Here is a 12472-nt window from a genome sequence, read left to right on the forward strand (position 1 = left end):
GCCTTAATCGACTATTTTAAAAACGGCCAATCCCATCTGTTAAATGCGGCTGATAAGCTGGGGTTTTATTCTGTACACAAAAACGAAGCAAGCGGCACTGGCTGTACACAGGACCACAAAAGCGTAGTGATGTCCCTCTGCTCACTCCACCTACACTCCATGTAGGTGGAGTAGAAGATGTTGGGTAGTGATGCACCCATCAGCCTGCACGAGTCAATGTGTGGGGGCTGACGCCCACCTCCCCGCTCCCCGTGAGCGGGCGGGGTACGACGTCCACCCCCTCCACTCCTCTCTCCTCCTCGGCCACTTTTCGCCGGGCCTCCGCCGATCGGGTGATCGCCCCCCCCCCCCGCACCAGCGCCCTCTCTGAGGGACATGGCTAAGTGGCTGGCTCACCACCGCCCGGAGTTTTCCCACACACTCCCACGTACACCACCACCAATGCGGAGGCGGCTGCGTGCACGCGTGTGCCCGTGCAGGCGCCCGTTGCCCACCAAGGCTAGCGCTAAAAATAGCCGTATAAATATGCACGCGCCCCTCCCCCCTCCTAGTGGCTAAGCCCTAATCCGCGTGCCCGCAATGCTAATGTAAACTGAAAAGAAACGGCGGCTGTATGAATATGCACACCTACCCTCCGGTGGATCGGCCTTAATCCGCCGTGCAAACAGATGCTAATGCTAACGGGAAAGGGACGGCTGGGACAGCGCTGTATGAATATGCACCCCTACCATACCACTACTGATGCTAAACGAAAATAAGATGACCTGCGGCAGGACCCTTGGGTGCAGGTCTCGCCGTTAAGGCTATTTCTACTATGTGAACGCGCCGCGTAAAGCGAGCTGTGCAAACACGCATGCGAGCGCAAGCACGCGTAAACGATGATGCTCGTATAGATGGTAATCCACGCGCACCTCACACACCAACCCCGCGCTGACACCCTGCAGCTCCGCGCTCGCTCTCTAACGCACCCCGCACGCAGTCGCTCCACTCAAAAATCACAGACACCACGCCGAAGTTCACCAACGCACACAGAAATCGCACCGCACCGATCTTCTGAACTGAAGTTTATTAATGGCGCGTCTATTGAAAACCCTGTGCGGCCCGGAATAAATATTCTGCGAGCAGTGCCGAGCCCCATCCCTATTCAATCCCTGGGTGTACCCTCGCTCTACTTCTCACCTCGCAGACGCACTCACGGTGTCGCACGGACGCTGTGGGAGTCGGAGGGACGAGGCTACGAGAGGTCTCTGCCTGGGGTCGAGTCGTAGCAGCACTCGCTAGCGTCTCTCGGACGCCGCGAGCGGCTGGGAGTCGGACCGGGCAGCTGAACGGCTGGAGGGAAAACTGCTCAACGTTTTTCCGCTCCCTCCTTTTATGCCCTCGGAATCCAAAGATCCAGGGTCACGTGGTGTTATCCTGCGCGGCCAATCGGGCGCCTACCTTTAGATTTTAAACCGATGCCCCGCCCCTACCTGGAGCGTTGCATCCCATTACGCCTCGATCCATTGTCTACGCCCTCGTCCTCCCACCCCGTCCCGCGGAATATGCAGCTGCAGTCGGTCCAGGAATTTCCCTCCCACCTCCTCTTATGCGCTGCTCGTGGAGTGTTTGCCCTCGAGGCCCTACCCCTCCGTGCTGTGAGCGTCTCATTGCGGTTAGGCCGGTGAGCTTCGTCGCGCCCATACAGTTTTAAGGCAATTCACGGGGGCCGCAATGCAGTTTGGCATGGGGCGGGGGGGTGGGGGAGGGGGGGTGGTCGGCCAATCTCCTGGCACTGGGAAACCGTGGGACATCCCTGCTAGGGGCCCCTTGGGTCAAAACCCATGGTACCAGGTGACCCCCCTCCCCCCCACCCCCCCACGAGACCCTACGTGGGTGCGTGTGTGTGTTTGGTGGGGGCGTGCGTGCGTTCGTGGGGAGGGGTGCGAGGGGATGGCGGCGCCGGCGGAGTTGCTCCGTTGCTGTGGCACCACAGCTGCATTCATTTTCCCTGCACGGTGTTCCAATCCCACAGCCTACCGCCTTTCCTTGCGTAGAGACGTTGCGAAAACTTCCCGGGGCTAAATGTCAGAATTCACCACTCATTTCCGCTACTCAAGCAACACACAGGCGGAGTTAATGGTTGATAGGGTGGATCATAGAAGTCTCTCCTTCACATAGCAGTGCTAGGGTGCATCAACGGGAACGCGCCTCTCTGTAATTCCGTTTGCTCTATCCTGTTCATTGTCTTTCTCTGTTTGTGTCTATGTCCGTGTCCGTGTGTCTACTCTATCCATGTCAGTGTCCGCATCCGTGTCTCTGTTCGTGTCTGACCGTGTCTGCTGTCCATCTGTGTCTGCATGCGACACTCCGTGTCTCTGTTGTCTGTGTGTCTCTCCTCTGCCCGTCTTTCCCTCTCCAATCTCTGCCTGCTCTGTCCGTGTTCGCACAGCTCACAAGAGCAGCAGCCCAGAGACCCGACGAAGCTTCCGCAGCAGGCGCAGCGAACGTCGGACAGATCGCCGCGGAAACACTACGCGGCAGCGGCACAACCCAAACACGCAGAGTCGCAGAGCCACAACGCATTTTAATATGATCCGTGTGTATACATTCAACGATGACCGAGATGAGGAGACCAAGACAATCCGGTCTCAGCAGCACTCCCAATTTGAGCCCAGGGCCAAGGCATTCTGGGGCTGAGCAGTGCCCCGACACAGTACTAGTCACTAGTTGATTAGTACTAGTCACTAGTTAAATATGGATGGGGTAGGACTAGTACTAGTTAAATATGGATGGGGTAGGACTAGTACTAGTCACTAGTTAAATATGGATGGGGTAGGACTAGTACTAGTCACTACTTAATTATGGATGGGGTAGGATTAGTAGTCACTAGGTTATTATGGATGGGGTAGGACTAGTACTAGTCACTAGGTGACTATGGATGGGGTAGGACTAGTAGTAGTCACGAGGTTAATTATGGATAGGGTAGGACTAGTACTAGTCACTAGTTAAATATGGATGGGGTAGGATTAGTACTAGTCACTAGTTAAATATGGATGGGTAGGACTAGTACTAGTCACGAGGTTAATTATGGATAGGGTAGGACTAGTACTAGTCACTAGTTAAACATGGATGGGGTAGGATTAGTACTAGTCACGAGGGTAATTATGGATAGGGTAGGATTAGTACTAGTCACTAGTTAAATATGGATGGGGTAGGATTAGTACTAGTCACGCGGTTAATTATGGATAGGGTAGGACTAGTACTACGAGGTTAATTATGGATAGGGTAGGACTAGTACTAGTCAGTAGTTAAATATGGATGGGGTAGGACTAGTAGTAGTGACTAGGTGATTATGGATGGGGTAGGACTAGTACTAGTCATGAGGTGATTATGGATTGGATAGGACTAGTACTAGTCAATACGGGAATATGGATGGGGTAGGATTAGTACTAGTTACTAATTAAATATGGATAGGATAGGAATAGTACTAGTCACTAGGTGATTATGGATTGGATAGGACTAGTACTAGTCACTAGGTGAATATGGATGGGGTAGGACTAGAACTAGTAACTAGGTGATTATGGATTCGATAGGACTAGTTAAATATGGATGGGGTAGGACTAGTACTAGTCACTAGTTAAATATGGATAGGGTAGGATTAGTACTAGTCACTAGTTAAATATGAATGGGGTAGGACTAGTAGTAGTCACTAGGTGATTATGGATGGGGTAGGACTAGTAGTAGTCACGAGTTAAATATGGATTGGGTAGGATTAGTAGTAGTCACTAGGTGATTATGGATGGGGTAGGACTAGTAGTAGTTACCAGTTAAATATGGATGGGGTAGGATTAGTACTAGTCACTAGTTAAATATGGATGGGGAAGGACTAGTACTAGTCACTAGTTAAATATGGATGGGGTAGGACTAGTACTAGTCACGAGGTGATTATGGATTGGATAGGACTAGTACTAGTCACTAGTTAAATATGGATGGGGTAGGACTAGTACTAGTCGCTAGTTAAATATGGATAGGGTAGGATTAGTACTAGTCACTAGTTAAATATGGATGGAGTAGGATTAGTACTAGTCACTAGTTAAATATGGGTGGGGTAGGACTACTACTAGTCACTAGGTGATTATGAATGGGGTAGGACTAGTAGTAGTCACTAGTTAAATATGAATGGGATAGGATTACTAGTCACGAGGTTAATTATGGATAGGGTAGGATGAGTCCTAGTCACTAGTTAAATATGGATGGGGTATGACTAGTCGTAGTCACGAGGTGATTATGGATTGGATAGGACTAGTCATAGTCACTAGGTGAATATGGATGGGGTAGGACTAGTAACTAGGTGATTATGGATTGGATAGGACTAGTACTAGTCACTAGTTAAATATGGATAAGGTAGGACTAGTACTAGTCACTAGTTAAATATGGATAGGGTAGGATTAGTACTAGTCACTAATTAAATATGGATGGGGTAGGACTAGTAGTAGCCACTAGGTGACTATGGATGGGGTAGGACTAGTACTAGTAACGAGTTAAATATGGATAGGGTAGGACTAGTACTAGTCACTAGTTAAATATGGATGGGGTAGGACTAGTAGTAGTCACTAGGTGATTATGGATGGGGTAGGACTAGTAGTAGTTACGAGTTAAATATGGATGGGGTAGGATTAGTACTAGTCACTAGTTAAATATGGATGGGGTAGGACTAGTACTAGTCACGAGGTGATTATGGATTGGATAGGACAGGTACTAGTCACTAGTTAAATATGGATGGGGTAGGACTAGTACTAGTCACTAGTTAAATATGGATAGGGTAGTATTAGTACTAGTCACTAGTTAAATATGGATGGAGTAGGATTAGTACTAGTCACTAGTTAAATATGGGTGGGGTAGGACTACTACTAGTCACTAGGTGATTATGAATGGGTAGGACTAGTAGTAGTCACTAGTTAAATATGGATGGGATAGGATTACTAGTCACGCGGTTAATTATGGATAGGGTAGGACGAGTCCTAGTCACTAGTTAAATATGGATGGGGTAGGACTAGTAGTAGTCACGAGGTGATTATGGATTGGATAGGACTAGTACTAGTCACTAGGTGAATATGGATGGGGTAGGACTAGAACTAGTAACTAGATGATTATGGATTCGATAGGACTAGTACTAGTCACTAGTTAAATATGGATGGGGTAGGACTAGTACTAGTCACTAGTTAAATATGGATAGGGTAGGATTAGTAGTAGTCACTAGGTGACTATGGATGGGGTAGGACTAGTACTAGTCACGAGTTAAATATGGATGGGGTAGGATTAGTACTAGTCACGATGTTAATTATGGATAGGGTAGGACTAGTACTAGTCACAAGTTAAATATGGATGGGGTAGGATTAGTACTAGTCACGAGGTTAATTATGGATAGGGTAGGACTAGTACTAGTCACTAGTTAAATATGGGTGGGGTGGGACTAGTACTAGTCACGAGGTGATTATGGATTAGATAGGACTAGTACTAGTCACTAGGTGAATATGGATGGGGTAGGATTAGTACTAGTCACGATGTTAATTATGGATAGGGTAGGATTAGTACTAGTCACTAGTTAAATATGGATGGGGTAGGACTAGTACTAGTCACTAGTTAAATATGGATAGGGTAGGATTAGTACTAGTCACTAGTTAAATATGGATGGAGTAGGATTAGTACTAGTCACTAGTTAAATATGGGTGGGGTAGGACTAGTACTAGTCACTAGGTGATTATGAATGGGGTAGGACTAGTAGTAGTCACTAGTTAAATATGGATGGGATAGGATTAGTACTAGTCACGAGGTTAATTATGGATAGGGTAGGACTAGTCCTAGTCACTAGTTAAATATGGATGGGGTAGGACTAGTAGTAGTCACGAGGTGATTATGGATTGGATAGGATTAGTACTAGTCACGAGGTTAATTATGGATAGGGTAGGACTAGTACTAGTCACTAGTTAAATATGGATGGGGTAGGACTAGTAGTAGTCACGAGGTGATTATGGATTGGATAGGACTAGTACTAGTCACTAGGTGAATATGGATGGGGTAGGACTAGTACTAGTCACTAGGTGATTATGGATTCGATAGGACTAATACTAGTCACTAGTTAGATATGGATAGGGTAGGACTAGTACTAGTCACTCGTTAAATATGGATGGGGTAGGACTAGTAGTAGTCACTAGGTGACTATGGATGGGGTAGGACTAGTACTAGTCACGAGTTAAATATGGATGGGGCAGGATTAGTACTAGTCACGAGGTTAATTATGGATAGGGTAGGACTAGTACTAGTCAAGTTAAATATGGATGGGGTAGGATGAGTACTAGTCACTAGTTAAATATGGATGGGGTAGGATTAGTACTAGTTACGAGGTTAATTATGGATAGGGTAGGACTAGTACTAGTCACTAGTTAAATATGGATGGGGTAGGATTAGTACTAGTCACTAGTTAAATATGGATGGGGTAGGATTAGTACTAGTCACGAGGTTAATTATGGATAGGGTAGGACTAGTAGTAGTCACTAGGTGACTATGGATGGGGTAGTGCTAGTAGTAGTCACTAGGTGACTATGGATGAGGTAGGACTAGTACTAGTCACTAGGTGATTATGGATGGGGTAGGACTAGTACTAGTCACTAGGTAAATATGGATGGGGTAGGACTAGTACTAGTCACTAGGTGATTATGGATGGCGTAGGACTAGTACTAGTCATGAGGTGATTATGGATTGGATAGGACTAGTACTAGTCAAGTTAAATATGGATGGGGTAGAATGAGTACTAGTCACTAGTTAAATATGGATGGGGTAGGATTAGTAATAGTCACTAGTTAAATATGGATGGGGTAGGACTAGTACTAGTCACTAGTTAAATATGGATAGGGTAGGATTAGTACTAGTCACTAGTTAAATATGGATGGAGTAGGATGAGTACTAGTCACTAGTTAAATATGGATGGGGTAGGATTAGTACTAGTTACGAGGTTAATTATGGATAGGGTAGGACTAGTACTAGTCACTAGTTAAATATGGATGGGGTAGTACTAGTAGTAGTCACTAGGTGACTATGGATGGGGTAGTACTAGTAGTAGTCACTAGGTGACTATGGATGAGGTAGGACTAGTACTAGTCACTAGGTGATTATGGATGGGGTAGGACTAGTACTAGTCAATAGGTGAATATGGATGGGGTAGGATTAGTACTAGTTAAATATGGATAGGGTAGGATTAGTACTAGTCACTAGGTGATTATGGATTGGATAGGACTAGTACTAGTCACTAGGTGAATATGGATGGGGTAGGACTAGTAGTAGGCACTAGGTGATTATGGATTGGATAGGACTTGTACTAGTCACTAGTAAAATATGGATGGGGTAGTACTAGTACTAGGTAATTATTGATGGGGTAGGATTATTAAGTCACTGGGTGAATATGGATGAGGTAGGACTAGTACTCGTCACTAGGTGACTATGGATGGGGTAGAACTAGTACTCGTCACTAGGTGAATATGGATGGGGTAGGGTTAGTTCTAGCCACTACGTGATTATAGATGGGGTAGGTCTCATACTAGTCACGAGGAAAATAGGGATCAGGCGGGCCTAGGAATGGTCGTATAGTCACTCACTTAATGCATTGCAGTACGGGCAGTCCTTGGCTTACGAACCTAATTCGTTCCTGAGACCCGTTCGTAATTCAAACGGTTCGTAAGTCGGAACACAACAACGCACTGCATTGGAATGCCCATATGGCCAGTGTTATAAAAACGTGTTATGGATCAACAAAAAGGGAAACATCGTTAAACTCGTTAACATCTCGCGGAGGATCGCTCCTCTGAACAAAATAGTTCCGTGGTTCTGTTTTAAAGTGCGAGTTTGCGTTTCAAATAAATGTTTTTTGCTATTTTTTTTGCATGGAACCTGGGTTCATATGTACGGGTGTTCATAAGTCGGGCGTTCGTAAGTCGATGACTGCGTGTACTTGTATTTTATTTCACCAGGTAAAGCCCCACTGAGCTTGCTGTATCGCTCTTTTTTTCAGAAGCAACCTGGCCATCACAGATGATAGCTCGACGAAGTGGTGGCTTATCATCGTGTGGAAATGTATAGCAACAGTCAAAACAGTCTAAAAACGCATGTTGATTCGAAACGTGCAGGGAAAAACTGGAGGACCCAGAGAAAAAAATCCACGCGATCACGGGGCTAGAGACACGCAACCTCCCAACTCCAGTGGGACTGTCGATTATCCGCGGTAATGACGGGGAGGATTGCCGCGGATTATTTGAAAAATATCTTATTTGAAATGAAGCACAACTGAAGATTTCCATTGTTACTCTTTGGATTTAGAACGATTGCTAACAATCGACCGATCAATGCGCGTGCCAAGTAGTAACACTTTCCTGCTCACGCGCAGAAGACTCGGCGCACTATAGTGGACAAAAGAGCCACCCCCATCAAAATCAATCAAACTCCGCCCCACTGTTGTAAATATAGGCAATTACTGTGTTATACTGTAGAGGCAATCACATATTTGTTCGGTTTCAGCATGTCACTTGCAATAAACATTTCCAAGATTCACAATGTACAACAGTTTTTTTTATATTATTACATTGGGCTTAAGGAAAAACAATCCATGAGTTATTAACGTATGTCAAAATCTCAGGCGCGACGTTAATCCACAAATTGGATAAAAACCGCACACGGATAATTGAGAGTCTACTGTATACAGGCGTCAGGGTTCAGGTTCGAACCCAGCATACCTCCTGTATTATAAACCCTCTGTGAGGCATGTGGCCCATCTGGGGTGCGCAATGAGCTACACTGTGGCAAAATACCGGTGCCTTGAGTGCAAGACCCCTGCCTCCAATCTTGTTGGGCCTCAAACTCCTCTCAAACCGCGTCCGTCGAAAAAAGGTGACGGGAGAGAAGCTTATGCCGAATGTTTGGGATGGACACACGAAACCAAGGAAAATATCCCCCCATATAGCCCTAACAGGCTGTTGAGGCAAGTGCTGTTAGCGAGCACCTATGAAGGCCGGAACGGCACGTGAGGGGGTAGGTGGCAAGCACCACGCCCGACCACCTCCATCTCCCCAGTGGCGATGTTTACACACCGCACCAGGTACTCATTTGAGGCGACCTAGGGGAGGCCCAGGACCGGTTCAGATAATTGTCACTGGTGTTGGGCATGAACGGGAACCGAACTTTCGGGCGGCGGGTTCGTAGTGCAGTGCGCTAACCACTACACAACTACACACGTACACAGGGAAAAATGTAAACACTCTCCGGGTGTGGCGACTACGAGTCACCACCCCGGGAAACAGAACCGCGTGGTGAGTGGTGTGACGTCTACTTAGAAGGCCCCGATTTCACAAACGCAAAATGAGACATCGTCATCACAGCAGCGGCGATGATGATGTTGCACCAGCTCCCCGCTCTACTCCTGATGCAATTCCTGTGGCGCTGAGCGGTTCTTAAAAGGTACGCGGAGAATCGGGGGACAGGCCATGCATCTGGCTCCTCGACCACACCCTCAATGCGCTATTTACAGCTGCTGCTGCTCCACGTAAACGTGGGTAGCCAAGTGCCAGTTTAAGTGGCTCGCTGTGAGGGTGACTGGAACGTATAGTTTAACGTGTAGTAGTAGTAGCAGCAGGGCGTTCCTGAACAATATTATCCAGAGGTTTTTTTTGGGTTAGATCGCATAAAATATAAACGCGTTGTTCAACCCGCCACCACCACCCAACACACAGCCCAATTAGTAATGGGCTTGTCACGTAAACAAAACGTGGCCATATTCTTAGTTCTTTCGGTAAAGTCACGTTGAAGGGAAACAACAAAATAATAAAATATATATAAAACAATAAAAATTCTCACGACGTTTCGACCATAACACAAACGGTCGTCTTCAGGTGTGTTATGGTCAAAACGTCCTGAGAATTTTTATTGTTTTATATATATATTATTTTGTTGTTTCCCTTCAACGTGACTTTACCGAAAGAACTAAGATTATGAATTACTGCAGTCACGAAAGCTTTAAATCAAAACGTGGCCAATTCGTGACCAGTTCAGCACTAACTGGTTGTGTGTTTAAGACGTAGGTTTCACGACCAATATCATCCATAAGAGGTTTTTTGGGTTAGATCACGTAAATATATAAACGTGTGGAGAAGTCTAACTGTTTCGTTCCTTATATAGAGGTGTTAGATGTGCCCAACACCAGTGACAATTATCTGAACCGGCTGTCGCCTGATTTTGTAATTACTGGCGAAACGTCGTACTCAGATTGTAAATGTTGTGGCTTGGCTCTCCAACACACCGGTGTGCTGTACTGGTGACAAAGTGGCACGTTCTGTTTACGTGAAAACCCTTACTAGTTGGCCGTGTTGGGTGGTGGCGGGTTTTAACGACACTTTTATATATTTACGCGATCTAACCAAAAAAACCTCTATTATTAACTGGTTGTGTGCTGGAGAGTAAACCCACAACGTTTACAATTCGTGTACCGTGAAGTTTCACCAGTAATTACGACCAGCCTCATCAGGCGACAGCCAGACTGACATCCCCCCCTCTATTTAAGACCAAAACAGGAGGAGGATTTCTCCACAATTCTGGCCGTCACCTGATGAGGTCAGTTGCAATTACCGGCGAAACGTCTCGTTAACTGGAATTGTAAATGTTGCAGTGGGTTTACTCTCCAACACACAACCGGTTAGTGATTAACTAGGTAATTTATTGGCACGTTTTGTTGACGTGACAAACCCCTTACTAATTGTAAATGTTGTAGTGGGTTTACTCTCCAGCACACACAAACTGGTTAGTGCTGAGCTAAGTAACTAATTGGCACTTCGTGTTTACGTGACAAACCCCTTACTAATTGTAAATGTTGTAGTGGGTTTACTCTCCAGCACACACAAACTGGTTAGTGCTGAACTAAGTAACTAATTGGCACTTCGTGTTTACGTGACAAACCCCTTACTAATTGTAAATGTTGTAGTGGGTTTACTCTCCAGCACACACAAACTGGTTAGTGCTGAGCTAAGTAACTAATTGGCACTTCGTGTTTACGTGACAAACCCCTTACTAATTGTAAATGTTGTAGTGGGTTTACTCTCCAGCACACACAAACTGGTTAGTGCTGAACTAAGTAACTAATTGGCACTTCGTGTTTACGTGACAAACCCCTTACTAATGGGGCTGTGGTGTCGGGATGGTGGTGGCGGCGGCGGGTTTAACGACATTTATATTTATGCGACTGAACCAGCAAAACAAAATTTCGGTTGTGGGTACCTACAGTGGCGGTGGCTGCTGCTATTACCTGGGGGGTGCTAAGAGGCTCCAATGTAACAACGCACACAAACCCCCCCTCCCCCCCCCCAATGTCACTCCACTGCTGGATGAGGGCCCCCCACCCACCCCAACAACACAATTTGGACTGTGGTGGGGGGGGGGGTTATCTGACCATACTTCACCGTGCCGGTTGTCACAGCTTGGTGAAGGCGGCGAATGCCGGTTTGGTGAGAGCTTGAGGAAGGCGAGGGGGTGAGCACGGTCCTAGAAGGTGCGTCCAGAGACGGGGTCTACTCAGGGTCCACAGGGGACTCGTGGTGCCACGGGGAACACGTCGTCCACTCGGGGTCCACGGGGGGAACTCGTGGTCCAAGGGGGAACTTGTGGTCCACTCGGGGTCCACGGGGTCCATTCAGGGTCCGCGTAGCCCATGGGCGGGGACTCGGAGTCCATTCGGGGTCCAGGGGGAACTCGTGGTCCAAGGGGGAACTCGTGGTCCACCCGGGCTCCATGGAGGGGACTCCAGGTCCACAGGGTGACTCAGGGTTCACGGGGATGTGGGTGCCACTGTCACTGTTAAAGTCTGCGTCTCTGTTCATATTTGTGTCTGGGGTTCAGGCCCCAGCCCCCCCCCCCGCCACCCCGCTAGGGCGCGATGGCGAACGGCTGCGGCGGGGCCAGGGCCCCCCGCCGGAGGCTCTCGAGCAGCCACCGCGGGCGAACAAACACCACCGCGGGGCTCCCCACCAGCACCTGGGGGGGCGGGGCAGGGGACACCACCTCGTCACGCTCACCACCTCGTCACACCACTCGCCACCACCATGTCACGCCATTCACCTACACCACCACACGCACCTCGTTACACCACGCACCACCACTCGCCACCACCTCGTCAAGCCACTCACCACCACCTCGTCACACCGCTCGCCACCACCATGTCACGCCATTCACCTACACCACCACACGCACCTCGTTACACCACGCACCACCACTCACTACCACCTCGTCAAGCCACTCACCACCACCTCGTCACACCGCTCGCCACCACCATGTCACGCCATTCACCACCACCACCACACGCACCTCGTTACACCACGCACCACCACTCACTACCACCTCGTGAAGCCACTCACCACCACCTCGTCACACCGCTCGCCACCACCATGTCACGCCATTC

At 47.8% G+C, this 12472-nt stretch overlaps 1 protein-coding gene across 1 annotated transcript in view; it reads right to left on the reverse strand.

Annotated features, from left to right (window-relative positions):
* Positions 1–2553: 2553 nt before the first annotated feature.
* Positions 2554–12472, reverse strand: part of LOC116957496 (DNA repair protein XRCC1-like) — a 32023-nt gene continuing 22104 nt past the window's right edge. Inside the window, exon 11 of the mRNA XM_076056266.1 lies at positions 2554–12048. Coding sequence (XP_075912381.1) covers positions 11941–12048 — 108 coding nt within the window. The 3' untranslated portion in view covers positions 2554–11940. The remainder of the gene's footprint in view (positions 12049–12472) is intronic.

The sequence above is a fragment of the Petromyzon marinus genome, chromosome 75 (assembly GCF_048934315.1).
Source record: "Petromyzon marinus isolate PM22_M1 ecotype Great Lakes invasive population chromosome 75, UKy_Petmar_22M1.pri1.0, whole genome shotgun sequence".
NCBI lineage: Eukaryota > Metazoa > Chordata > Hyperoartia > Petromyzontiformes > Petromyzontidae > Petromyzon > Petromyzon marinus.